The sequence below is a fragment of the Podarcis vaucheri genome, assembly GCF_965113315.1.
Source record: "Podarcis vaucheri genome assembly, chromosome: 8".
Lineage (NCBI taxonomy): Eukaryota > Metazoa > Chordata > Lepidosauria > Squamata > Lacertidae > Podarcis > Podarcis vaucheri.
The window spans coordinates 80,316,531-80,331,109 of NC_138766.1; the positions used below are offsets into that span (position 1 = coordinate 80,316,531).

The 14,579-nt window shown below is 47.2% G+C and overlaps 1 protein-coding gene across 1 annotated transcript; it reads left to right on the forward strand.

Moving 5' to 3' along the window:
- Window positions 1-8,706, forward strand: FAM83A (family with sequence similarity 83 member A; the record flags this gene model as incomplete). Its single annotated transcript, XM_082235774.1, has 4 exons — window positions 1-483; window positions 2,891-3,058; window positions 4,574-4,698; window positions 8,128-8,706. 4 exons carry the CDS (start codon window positions 1-3, stop codon window positions 8,675-8,677), a joined length of 1,326 nt encoding a protein of 441 aa, XP_082091900.1. The 3' UTR covers window positions 8,678-8,706.
- Window positions 8,707-14,579: the final 5,873 nt, after the last annotated feature.

A 14,579-nucleotide genomic window follows, 5' to 3' on the forward strand; every position in this document is an offset into this window, starting at 1 on the left:
ATGAATCGATCAAGACACATGGGCAAGATCCGGAGGAGGCTGGAGGACGTCAAAAACTGGTCCTTCCGGCTGGCGAAACTGGATTTCAGTCACAACGAAAGTGTCCGGCTGGCCACGGACGCCCTCTTAGATGGCGGTCTCCAGTCTTATCTCAAGGCCTTGGACGAAGAAGGAGAAGTGGACTTCTTGTCCACAGTGGAAGCTCAGTACATCAAGAGGAACATGAGGGAGCCTTACTACGCCAGCGACACGCACCCTGATGGTGAAGCCGGGTCGAGGCAGAATAATGACACCAGGTCCCTCCAGTCAGGGACGTACTTCCCTCTCGTCTCAGAGAGCAGCGAACCAGCTCTTCTCCACACATGGAGTGCATCTGAGAAGCCCTACCTGAAGGAGAAGTCCAGCGCCACGGTGTATTTCCAGACGGATAAGAACAGCAATATCCGGGACCTCATACGCCGCTGTATCAACAAGACCAGTCAGGTATGGCGGGTGGGATTTGGGTGGGCAAATGGGCGAGCTTCAATATGCAGGCAGGCTAGGCCTGGAGAGGCAAGGCTCAAGGGCTGTGGTGGGTCAGGCAAGGAGACCCGGGTTCAAAGGTGCACTCAAGCTGTGAAGCTCACTAAGTGGCCTTGGGCCAGCCACAAACTCTAAGCCCAAGCTGGTTGTTGGGAAGGTGATATGGAGAAAGGGAGAGCCATGCACGCCATCTCAGAGGAAAGGTGGGATAGGAATGCAATAATAAAACATTAAATGAGCCAAACGAAATAATAATAATAAAGCCAGAAGCTGTGTCAGAGTCCAGAGCTATTGTATGGTTTCTGATGTGCTGAGAAGGATGGCAGATAGCTCAGTCGGTAGAGCACGAGACTCTTAATCTCAGGGCTGTGGGTTTGAGCCCCATGTTGGGCAAAAGGTTCCTGCATTTCAGGGGGTTGGACTAGATGACCCTCAGGGTCCCTTCCAACTCTACAATTTTTATGAGCGCAACATGTCAGCAGCACAGTGGACACTGTACCCTCTGCAATGCCGCAGGTCATTTGGGATATTAACTTATGGTCCGTGTATGTGGTTTGGGAGCTGCATGGTCAGGGAAAAACAATGCTGTCCAGGGTTGTAAAGACTGCGGAGAGAATAATTGGGTGCACTCTTCCCACCTTGGATCAAATCTATGCTTCCAGGTTTCATAAGAAAGGTGCAGAGATAGTGCGCACCCTGGAAATGATCTCTCTCAGCTTCTGCCTTCTGGAAGAAGGTTATAAGGCTAGGACTAGCCGCCTGAGAAACAGTTTCTATCCAAATGCGATTTTGGTTTTAAACACAGTGTAAGGTAGTCTCTATGGCATAGCTGTCAACTTTTCCCTTTTCTTGTGAGGAATCCTATTTGGAATAAGGGAATTTCCCTTTTAAAAAGGGAAACGTTGACAGCTTTATGCTTTATGGGAATATATTGTATTTAATTATGGGGTATCAGAGTTTTTAGGGGGTTAACCAGGCTGAGATAGCAGGCGTGTTGGTTTTTGAATGTCTGATGTAGATTTTTCAATTTCGTTGTTCTGTATGGGACAATGACTATAAAGATTATCGTATTGTATATAGGAAGAACCTTAAAATGAATCATTGTCTTCTCTGATGGGCAGCAGCTCTCCTGGGTTTAAGACAGGGGAAGGTCCCAGCTGCACCTAGAGATGTTGGGGGTTGAATATGGGACCTTCAGCTGCAAGGCAGATGTTCTACCTCTGAACTACGGTGTGCTCCGTTTGCATGGAAGCAGCAAAGTCCCCATCCTTCCTTGCTTAATATGTGGCTGGAGGGGACGGGTGGCGATAATCTTTGAGAAAATCTTGCTTTCAGATTTATGGTTATCTCCTCTTACATTTTAACCTGAATGAATACAGAGCTTCCTTTTGGCAGGGAAGGACCTGGTATTTATTTGCCTTTTCAGGAGCTAGCTAGAAAGGCGGTGGGGAGAGCATTCTCTACAGCATCTTGCAAGGATTCCCCGGAGAAGGTTGTTTGCAAAGAATATGCATGATACCTTTGAAGCATACTTTGCAGGGCTGCTGGGAGGATGGCTAAGTTAAAGCTTGCTTTGAATGCTCAGCAAGTTCTGAATAAATACAGTGGTACCTTGATTCTCAAATACCTTGGTACTCAGACAACTTGGAACCCAAACACTGCAAACCCAGAAATAAGTGTTCTGGTTTGCAAACTTTTTCTGAAAGCCAAGCATGCTCTGTTTTGAGTGTTATGCTTCTGATCTGAGTACAGTGGTACCTTGGGTTAAGTATTTAATTCGTTCTGGAGGTCTGTATTTAACCTGAAACTGTTCTTAACCTGAAGCACCACTTTAGCTAATGGGGCCTCCTGCTGCCACCGCGCCGCTGGAGCACAATTTCTGTTCTCATCCTGAAGCAAAGTTCTTAACCTGAAGCACTATTCTGGGTTAGCGGAGTATGTAACCTGAAGCGTATGTAACCCAAGGTACCACTGTACCACACTTCCATTTTGAGTGTTACCCTGAGATCTGTCTGTTTTTGCTTATTTATTTAATTTACGTTTCTGTTTTTGCGGCTCTTTTTTGTGTGAATGTGTGGAACCCAGTTCAGCTACTGATTGATTGTGTGACTGCAGTACATTGCTTATTGCTTTCATTTTATGTATCAATGGTCTTGTTAGACAGTAAAATTCATTTTGCATTACTTTCTATGGGAAAGCGCACCTTGGTTTTGGAACGCTTTGGTTTTGGAACGGACTTCCAGAACCAAGATACCACTGTACTGCCACCGGTCTGCTTGGCAGGTACGATGTTCCCAGGTCCTCAGAGTGTATTTCGGCTTGGCCTTCATCTGCCTCCCTCCCTTCCTCCTTCTGGACCCCATCCCAGGTACTGGCTATCCTGATGGATGTGTTCACTGACGCCGAGATATTCTGCGACGTCTTGGAAGCCGCAAACAAACGGAGGGTGTTTGTCTACCTGCTGCTCGACCACAGCAACCTAAAGCTCTTCACCGAAATGTGCGACAAGCTCCATGTGGCCGAGGGTCACTTCAAGGTACTATTGCAGTCTCTTGTCCATCCTCCTCCACAAGCCCCAACCAGCTTGAATCAAAACACAGCAATAGAAAGGTTGTTTTGGTGTATGTGTGTTGTCTTGGCTTAGCTTGTTTTAAGTAAAGGAGTGGGGGGGGGGACCTCGTCCCCGTTATTTTCTGACGGCCGCCAGCTTAGATGTCTTTAAAATAGGACTTTTTTTTCTCCAGTTCATGGAGAATCAGGGCAGATCCACATCATGCTTTTAAAAACACATGTTTCAAGCCAAATAATCCTGAGAACCACAGTTTCCCCCTCGCGGAACTACAATTCCCAGCACCCTTAACAAACTGCAGTTCCCAGGATTCTCTGGGGGTTGCCAGGTGCTGGCAAACATCTCTGACAGTAAGAGCTGTTTGACAGTCGATCGGACTCCTCAGTAGGTTGTGGACTTCATTGGAGGTTTTTTGACGGAGGTTGGATGTCTACCAGTCGGGGATGCTTTGGTTGAGATTCCAGCATTACAGGGGGCTGGACTAGATGACCCTTGAGGTCCCATCCAATGCTACAATTCTATGTGCTTTAAAAGGGACACGGGTGGCACTGTGGGTTAAACCACAGAGCCTAGGACTTGCCGATCAGAAGGTCGGCGGTTCAAATCCCCGCGACGGGGTGAGCTCCCGTTTCTCAGTCCCTGCTCCTGCCAACCTAGCAGTTCGAAAGCACATCAAAGTGCAAGTAGATAAATAGGTACCGCTCCGGCGGGAAGGTAAACGGCGTTTCCGTGCGCTGCTCTGGTTCGCCAGAAGCGGCTTAATAATGCTGGCCACACGACCCAGAAGCTGTACGCCAGCTCCCTCGGCCAATAAAGCGAGATGAGCGCCGCAACCCCGCAGTGGGCCACAACTGGACCTAATGGTCAGGGGTCCCTTTACCTTTACCTTATATTCCAAACCCATCATACGTGTGCTGAAAGCCTGGGATGACCCAGCGTTTTGTTGCAGATCCCACTTCAAGGATAAAGCGTCAGGAGCTGGAATTTCACCTTCATACACCTGAAGGAATGTCAGATTTGTTGGGGAGATGGACTGTAGTGAGGTAGCAGAGGCAACTTGGAAAATATCTGAGGGGCTCCACATACTTTCATAATCCTCTGGCTGGAATGGGGCAGGTTTCTAGGGGAACTCAGTGCATCAGAATGCAAGTGGTATTATTTACAAGTATCTATACAAGAGCAGAAATAAATAATGGAAAACAATTAATAACAGCTTCCAGAGAAAAAGACACACTAGTCCTTTCATAGCAAAACCAACCAAGAATCTTGTGGCGCCTTAACAATTTTTTTAAAAAAATGCCTAAGTTTTTGTGGACTTTAGTCTGATTCGTGAGATGCACAATAACCATCAATATATATGTGTCGATATTTTCCTCCAAGGAGCTGGTGGCTTTGCATCATTTTAACCACACAACAACCCTGTGTAGTAGATCAGGCCAAGAGATTGTGACTAACTTGTAGCATTCTTTGATAACTTCCCAGAATATTTCTGTGCGGAGCGTCACAGGGGAGGTTTACTGTGCCAAATCGGGCCGAAAATTCTCTGGGCAAATCCAAGAAAAATTCATCATCTCAGACTGGAGATACGTTCTGTCTGGATCGTACAGGTAAGCTCACCTGCTACATCCATTCACCCCGCTGCAAGAGGGTTGTGCTCACAGCTGCCTTCTGCGCTGAAGCTTGTAGGAAAAATAACTTGACAGTTCATTTGCGCCGCTTGACTGGTGAGAGGAACAATTCAAGCAGATGAGCAACAGCAACTGCTGCCAGGCGACTACACCTCCCTTGCTGCTATATACATTTTTTTTTTAAAAAAATCTTCTATGTGACTATATCACAAGCATAAATATCTCTAATAAACATTAACTTACTAGGCTGCCAAATGCACAAGTTGGCCCGAGTGCTTCTGTGTATTTGGGTTGCCAACTTACTAAAATAATGTTTGAAGTTACAAGATGCATTTTAATCATGACGGGGACAACAACAGTTTTCAGTCCACTTCATGGGCAACCTTTCGGGAGAGCCCCCACCAAAAAGCATATGCTGTATCAAACACATAGCCCCATCATATTCCTAAATGCATACTTGAAGCAACAGCACAAAGACAGTTTAACATCATGTGTTGTTGTTTAGTCGTTTAGTCGTGTCCAACTCTTCGTGACCCCATGGACCAGAGCACGCCAGGCACTCCTGTCTTCCACTGCCTTCCGCAGTTTGGTCAGACTCATGTTGGTAGCTTCGAGAACATTGTCAAACCATCTCGTCCTCTGTCGTCCCCTTCTCCTTGTGCCCTCCATCTTTCCCAACATCAGAAGAAGAGTTTGGATTTGATAGCCCGCTTTATCACTACCCTAAGGAGTCTCAAAGCAGCTTTCTTTTCTCTTCTTTTCCTTTTTCTTCTTCCCCCACAATACTCTGTGAGGTGAGTGGGGCTGAGAGACTTCAAAGAAGTGTGACTAGCCCATGGTCACCCAGCAGCTGCATGTGGAGGAGCGGGGAATCGAACCCAGTTCACCAGATTATGAGTCTACCGCTCTTAACCACTACACCACACTGGCTCCCACTCAGGGTCTCCTCCAGAGAGTCTTCTCTTCTCATGAGGTGGCCAAAGTATTGGAGCCTCGGTTTCAGGATCTGTCCTTCCAGTGAACACTCAGGGCTGATTTCCTTAAGAATGGAGAGGTTGGATCTTCTTGCAGTCCATGGGACTCTCCAGCACCATAATTCAAAAGCATCAATTCTTCAGCGATCAGCCTTCTTCATGGTCCAGCTCTCACTTCCATACATCACTACTGGGAAAACCATACCTTTAACTATACGAACCTTTGCTGGCAAGGTGATGTCTCTGCTTTTTAAGATGCTGTTTAACAGTATTAAATTTGAACAGTTAACCTGGTGTTCCGACAGCCTTCATACAGGTGTCATTGTTTGTGCCTGAACTTTTGCAGTCACTGCTCTTTTTGGGTAAAATAATAATAATGCAATGCCAGTACTCATATATTGATGAAAATGAAAGAGGTACTGGTACTCTGTACCAGTGAGCACCAACAACAACAACAACAACAACTGCTTGCAATCATAGGGGATTGAAGAGCATGATTTAGAGGTGTACTCTCCAAAACCAAGTCCCGCCTTACGCTGGTTCTTCTTTTCCCCAGAAACCAACTTTAAACAGAACTATTCTAGCTTTGGGCTAGAAGAGATCTTCACACCCAATTAATTTTCTTACAAACACACACAAATGCATGTGCCTCGTCATGACATTGATATGCGGCATTAAGCAATATCTGGCACACCTGCCTGTGTTTTAGCTATGCAAAGCTAAATTATGCAGAAACCTAAAATCTCCCCTCAAGCCCCCAAACAATGCATGTTGAAAAACAGCTGGTGACAGTAAGAAAGCTGATTTTCCTCCTTTGGTTAAGAATGGGCAGAGCCGGTTAGAGGATGGGAAGCAGGCGGGGGGAAACCCCTCAAGCTCTTGGGGATATTCCAGATCCCTTACAATTCTAGCCAGTTTTACTTGCAGAGGGGGTAAAGAAAACATTTATAAACCCATGCAAGCCATTTTCCACCCAGTTGCTTAGCAAGAAGAAAACCTGGACACTTGGGACTTCTTTAGTCTAGTAAAATTGCAAGTCAAAACACTTTTTCTTATATAGCCTGGGCTAGCTCAACCGGTAGAGCACGAGACTCTTGATCTCAGGGCTGTGGGTTTGAGCCCCGCTTCCGGCAAAAGAATCCTGCATTTCAGGGAGTTGGACAAGATGAATCTCGTGGTCCCTCCCAAATCTACGAGTCTATGACTTGACTGGTTTCCTACAGCATCTGGTTAGCCACGGTGAGAGTAGAATGCTGAACTAGATGGGCTTACGTTCTTAAGTCCACATCAGTCCCTTGAGTTATGTGTAGAAGAGGCTATGTGTTGGTGCTGACCATTAAAGTGTTGGTAAGGTAAAGGTAAAGGGACCCCCGACCATTAGGTCTAGTAATGACCGACTCTGGGGTTGTGGCGCTCATCTCACTTTATTGGCCGAGGGAGCCGGTGTACAGCTTCCGGGTCATGTAGCCAGCATGACTAAGCCGCTTCTGGTGAACCAGAGCAGCACACGGAAATGCCGTTTACCTTCCTGCCGGAGCCGTACCTCTTTATCTACTTGCACTGGTGTGCTTTCAAACTGCTAGGTTTGCAGGAGCAGGGACCAAGCAACGGGAGCTCACCCCGTCGTGGGGATTCGAACCGCCGACCTTCTGATTGGCAAGCCCTAGGCTCTGTGGTTTAACCCATAGCGCCACCCGCGTCCCTAAAGTGTTGGTATTGACCTGTAAAACCCTAAATGGCCTTAGCCCAGTATACCTGAAGGAGCTTCTCCACCCCCACCATTCAGCCCAGACACTGAGGTCCAGCTCCAAGGGCCTTCTGGCTGTTCTCTCACTGCAAGGTTACAGGGAACCAGATAGAGGGCCTTCTCGGTAGTGGCGCCCGCCCTGTGGAATGCCCTCCCATCAAATGTCAGGGAATAAACAACTACAGTGGTACCTCTGGTTGCGAACAGGACCCATTCCGGAGGCCCGTTCGCAACATGAAAAGAACGCAAGCTGCAGCAGCACATCTGCGCATGCGCGGGTTGCCATTCGCCACTTCTGTGCATTCGCATGATGTCATTTTGCGCTTCTGCACATGTGTGAGCGGCGAAACCCAGAAGTAACCCTTTCCGGTACTTCCGGGTCGCTGCAGGACATAACCTGAAAGAACGTAACATGAAGCGGACGTAATATTGAGGTATACTGTATCTGACTTTTAGAAGACATCTGAAGGCAGCCCTTGTTAGGGAAGTTTTTAATGTTTGATGTTTTATCATGTTTTTAATATTCTGTTTGGAGCTCCCCAGAGTGGCTGGGGAAACCCAGCCAGATGAGCGGGGTATAAGTAATAATAATTATTATTACTATTCCTTTCCAAGCTGTTAACCTGGATATTTTCCCCATCTTTCCCCCGCTTTGCACCCAACCACCCGCCTCCTCTTGCCTCCCAGCTTCACGTGGTTGTGCGGCCAAGTCCACCGCAACTTCCTCTCCAAGTTCACGGGCCAAGTGGTGGAGCTGTTCGACGAGGAGTTCCGGCACCTCTACGCCCTATCCAAGCCTGTGGCCGGGTTGAGACCTCCGTCGCACACGTCCCTCTTCCTGCTCAACAAGAGCACGGCGGCCACCCAAGGCAGCCTCACCAACAGCAGCAACCAGGGCAGCCTCCGCACCCCGTCTGACCCCTTCAGCTGCCCGTCGAACCACAGCGGCTCGCGAAGCAGGCAACCGCCCAAGGCTCCTGTCCGCAGCAGCCACCCGGCGTCGCCGTCGCCTCTCAGCAGGGTCCATTCTTTCCACGGTTACACCACCTACATGAACCCGCAGCCAAACGGCATCCAGGTCAACTACTACCACCGGCAATACATCAGCGACTCGCCGGCGGTCCTTTACAACAAAGTCAACATCTACAGGCCTATGAGGATGAGGCAAGAGGATGTCAAAAGGGCACAGATGAACCCAGTCTGGAGGTGCCTTCACAACGCTAACCTGCTTGGATGACTTGACTGGGGCCAGGGGTTTGCTGTCTTTGTGGGTGAAATATACTCAGAGTCGCAAAGTGATTTCATGCTCTTTATTCAGCTCATAGTGGTGAGGAGGAATGAATGAAAGTCCCCTCACAGTATCTGCTTTATATACATTATTTACACAATGGGCTGCACATGATTGGCTAATTCCGGAATTCTACTGTAAGCCAATCAGGTTGTGGATTCACTTCTATCTGGAGCAGGATTGGGTGGTTACTGCCAACCAATCATACTGCTGCATTGTTCTAGGACCAATCAGACTGCTGCATTCTGAATCCTATTGTTCTAGGACTAATCAGACTGCTGCAATTTGGATCCTATTGTTCTAGGACCAATCAGACTGCTTCAGTTTGGATCCTATTCAACTCAGTACATAACACCGGGAATGTTTAGGGATGCAGGGGAGGATATATTGTCCAAGATATCCTATCCCAACTTGTCTTTACAAGTTCAGCAAAATCAGCAGAGTTAACATTCCCCCTTTTTTAAAACACAGCAGATAGCTTGCTCAGACTCGTTAGAGTCTCTGTAAATATTTCCTGGTATTTCTCCCGTTTAATCCCTCCTAAAATAAGACGCTACAGAGTCTTCGGTAAAGTATAAAACGTTTACTCAAAAGTAATCATCTGTTCACACAAAGGTTCCCAGAAGGCAGACTTAAATGTGGTGACTATATCCTTATGGGAGAAAGCTCCCCTTTTCTTTTCTTGGACTGGAATCAAGGGTGCATCTTAGTAGTGCTGTTGTTAAGATGGCATCGAGAGAGACGAGACAAGATGGCCACCAGCCTGTGGTTCTAGTTCTTTCAACTTCTTGAGAGGCCATGCCCATCTCAAGTTACACATAGGAAGTTTCGTCTCAGTCCTGGAAAGCAGGAAGTTCCAGCTGGAGGACTGAGACAACCTTCATGTCTACTCTAGCAATGTTGTGTTTGACTGCACCTGATTTTTACATCCCACAGTCTTTTCATCATGAGACAGTAGCCCGAAAGTGTGACCCGGTTGCTCTTTCCGCAGGTTGAGAATCTCGGTTGTCTTTTTTTCCTTTAAGGTGAAAAGTGACAATCTCCAGGGTGGCTAAGCACCATGAGAAAACATCACAGCATTGCATTAGATGCCTTAGAAATGGAAATCCGGGGTGTGGGGGGTTGTGGATAAAAATAATCCCAAAACTATACAGTGGTACCTCGGTTCTCAAACGTCTCAGTTGACGAATGTTTCGGAACCCGAATGCTGAAAGCCCGGAAGTAAATGCTTCTGTTTTTGAACGCGCCTCAGATGTCGAACGGCTTCCGCTGTGTGTTTTTCAGTTTTCTCAATTGAATTTGTAGACAGCCCTTTGCACCTCAGTTTCCGAACATTTCAGAACTCGAATGGTCTTCCAAAATGGATTACGTTTGAGAACTGAGGTACCACTTTAGTAGAAAGCTGATCAGGAAGAGTATGCAGTTCATGATTTTGAGGAGTCTGTAAAACCAAACACTGAGTTCAGTTAGATGTAAACAGACTCCATATTCGTCAGTGGAGAATGAAATGCACCCTAAGAAAAAACCCAGAGTAGACCTTGTTCTTGCCAAACCCCGAAGATCAGTGTACAGGTCTAATTCGTGCACACAGAAACAACTCCGTGCAGGTGTGTGTGTGAGAAAGAAAACAAGACCTTAAGATTGCATTTGAAAATAATCTTGAAGTCTAAAGTTTGTATCCAACTAAGTTATACTCAGAGTAGAGCTATTTAAAATTAACAGATCCAAGTTTGTTGTGCCCACCACTTTCAATGGGTCTACTCTGAGTAGGACTGACACTGGATGCAAATCACGGAGAACACATGAAATCTTAGAACTAACTGCACCACTTCAGATCAATGATGAAAGAATCAAATGAACGAATGCTCCTCAGTTTCATTTATTTTTTTTAATCCGTCTTTATAAACCAGTTGCCAGGGAGGAGTTCTAAACCTAGTCCTCTCCTGAATGTGTTAGCTTTGTAAAGGCCCCAGCCACCCCCAGAGAAACATTTCAGCACCTCTTTAGACATCTGTGTGAACCAAGCCAGATCACTGTAAATACAATCCTATGCCTTTTTATTCAGAAATCCTACACCTGGGTAAATACGCTTAGGGTTGCAGGATTAAGACTTGTTTACACAAAACCTAGGCTGAAGACGTGCATTTTCTGTCCCTATGTATTCATCTATTCTGGGGGCTAGAGAAAAACATTGGGGAGGAGAAGCGGAGAGAACCTTGTTGCATTTCTAAGTGATGCTAATTTAGGCAAAACACCCACTCACAGGATCTTTTTTTACCCACTAAAATACCTGCCACTGTGGGTTAAACCACAGAGCCTAGGACTTGCCGATCAGAAGGTCAGCGGTTCGAAGCCCCGCAACGGGGTGAGCTCCCATTGCTTGGTCCCTGCTCCTACCAACCTAGCAGTTCGAAAGCACACCAAAAGAGCAAGTAGCTAAATAGGTACCGCTCCAGCAGGAAGGTAAACGGTGTTTCCGTGCACTGCTCTGGTTCGCCAGAAGCGGCTTAGTCATGCTGGCCACACGACCCGGAAGCTGTCTGCAGACAAACGCCAGCTTCCTCAGCCAATAAAGCAAGATGAGCGCTGCAACCCGAGTCGGTCATGACTGGACCTAATGTCAGGGGGTCCCTTTACCTTTAAAAAACCTGCAATCCCTGGTGCCGTATCCTTTTGGGTCGCTGAGGCTACGTATCCACGGCATCTTCCTCATGTATATTGCTTTCATGTATATCTGCTCTTCATTTGTGCTTCGTGTTTCAGCATATGCGAAATTAAAAAACCTTGCCGGAAACATTTCCGCCCAGCAAGCTCAGATGGAACCTTCGGCATAGCGGTGCATTGAATTCCACCCTATATATGTTGTCGGCAGCTGTCTGTCTTGAGAGACAATGGAGTGCACCTCCGGGGGTGAGGTCAAACTGCTGTATTAGCAGCCCTGAAGTGACCTCCTGGAGCGCAAGTCTGGGCATGTGTGTGTATAGAGGTCCTGGGCTGCCCAGACGACAAGACCCCCCTCTCCTTCTTGCTGATGTGGTCCAAAGATGTCTGGCACCAGCTTGGCTGCAGGAGCTGGAAGGCATACACGGTGCCATCCAACCATCTTAAGCAGAGGTCAGCAACTTAAGGGCCATGGGAGGTTGTTTGACTGGCCCACAAGCTGCCCCCAAACCGAGCCGCCCGCTCGTGTGCTGTGCTAAACCGGCGCAGCGCAGCGACCTGCTTCCGCGACGCCGGAAATCATGTCTCCGTAGACGCAGATGTCAGAAATCGTGTCTGCGCATGCACAGACGCCAGAAATCGCAGGAGCACACACAATCCGGCCCATGGAGGGATCTCTGCAGGACCGATCCGGCCCAGGGAAGATAAGCCTTGCTGACCCCTGGTCTTAAGAGACTCCACTCTGGATTTGTGTAGGGTTTAATTCTTAGCCGTTTCTTCTCCCAAATATATCCCACAAAGGCAGAGGAGGTTTAGGATCAGAGTTTTCCTTCTCCTAAATGGGCTCCTTTTCCAGGTTGACAAGCCCCAGCTGCCCCACACTTCCTTCCGCATTTATGTAATAACAATAGAAAATCATTAAAAACAGTGTCCACTAGCTGATAGGGAAACATTTTGGAAGGCAGCCTTTTGAGCCGCAGCCCTCAACCCGCCTGTTTTTTACACTTCAGCTACACCCATGTTGGCACATGGCCCCGCACCTACCCTGAAAAAAAAGTGAGCCGCCCCTATTATTTTATTAGTATTATTTATTAAATTTGTATACCACCCCTATACCTGTAGATCTCAGGGTGGTTACGACATAAAATCACAATATAAAAATACATAATAAAAACAAAAACAACCCAATAATCCCCTTTTCCACAACACATTTAAAAGGGCATTAGATGTCAATCAGCCAAAAGCCTGGTTAAAGAGGAACGTTTTTGCCCGATGTCTAATATATGAAAAGTTGTGATGTAGAATGTCAAGGTAACTGGATCTCCCCGTCACCTGTTACCTGATTGTTTAGCTGGAAAATAGGAGGGACTGAACTATTAACAATCTGGAATGTGGACTATTCTGAGGTGGGAAGCATAATACCGTATTGGCCCAGATATAAGCTGCACCTGAATATAAGCTGCACCTTTAAAATTGGGGAGAGAGAAATTAACAGAATATAAGCCACTCGCTTTCCTTGCTCTCTCCCTTCCCAGCCTTGGGGGAGAGGACAGGGGACTGCCGAGAACCTGCTCGGCATCAATAAGAAAATCAGTCTCACACCAAGATGACTTGAAAAAAGGTCTGACTGCAGCAGCGCAATGTTTATTGTGAGCAGTAAAAATAAATCATCCTCTCTCTTCCAGCCCAACGTTTGTTCTGTTCTGTCCTCCAAATGTAACAATGGAATGCAACTTTTTCCTCCTCCCGCAGACAGAGAGTGCTATGCTACGTGAGCCAATCATTTAGTCTAGCATGAGGTGTTCACCCGCCCATCATGCTCTAAGCAATGTCTTGTGCTGCAAAATCACTCTGCAATAATAAAAAGCTTTTGTTCATGCTTTTATGTACAAACAACCATTTTCCCACAGGGGACTACGCATGGGGAGGGCACCACTTTGCTGTGCTCTTGGCTACTTACCATAAGGTTGCAAATATAAACCGCACCTTAATTTTTCATGATCAGAATTTGGGGAGAAAGGCCAATACGGTAGATGTTGTTTTTCCCCTGCTCTGATCTGGGGAATGACATGAAGCTGCTCACAAGAAGTTATACTTACAGAGAACCAACCTCTAAGAAGAGGATCGTAGCACATGCAAGAGACAAATGGGAGACATGCCCCTGTTCAAGATCCCCCAGGGTTACTTTCCCACATGGACATCCCTTTTGCAAATGGGCAGGGAAGTTTGTCAAACCTTATTTGAGGCCCGTGCTGCTCTGCTATCGTTTCACGAAGCAGATCCCTGCACTGGGAGACACAAAAGTGAATGGGTCATGAACCAGCAGCATGGGAAATGGCTTGCTATGTTAGAATTCCTGCTCCATGATTGCAGTCATGGGATTGTTGTCTATCACATGACGGTGTATGTTTTGACTCCACAAAGTGGGAAGTGACGGAGACAGGATGTTTGTGTCACTGTGTTCCATGAAGTGGGACTATTGTCCTTTGTTCTTTTCTCTCTTTGCTGCCTGATGCTAGAGAGAGAGGGAGCCATGTTGCAGTGCTCTGTGTGTGTTTATATGTAAATAAAGTAGATTAGCCAAAATGCTGAGTTGCTGACGTCTGTCACGCAAGTTGTGCAAACTCTGTGGATCCCTAAGTGTGCTGATGTCTGTTGGCATCACTCACTGTGGTGTTCGGGCTGAAGAAAGCTTATGAAGCTCCCGAACGAAAGACCAGGAGGGAGAGAACATGCCAGTCAGGCAAGTGTAGGCTGAACTCCTGACATGCCATTCATCAATCGCCTTGCCAAAAACAAGTTCATAACCTTCCCCATGCTGGCCAAGCCACTCTCATGTAACATTGAAGAGGGCAACAATCCCAGGCTCAGACAGATGGAATCAGTTTCAGAAGTGGAATTCTTCTCTGGCCAGCACAATCCTCTAGGGCCAGGGGTCTGCAACCTTTAAGACAAAAAGAGCCACTTGGACCCGTTTCCGAAGGGAAAAAAACTGGGAGCCGCAAAAACAATTGCAACATTTAAAACAAATATATCTCCAGAGCCGCGATCTGACAGCGGGCGGGAAGGTGACGTCGGGACGGTGCGTGACTAACGCACGCACCGCCCCCATGCGACGTCACAGCCAGTACAGCGCCCGCCACAGTGGGGAGTGTCGGGGCGGACAATGCGCCTCCTCCCCTCGCTAGTA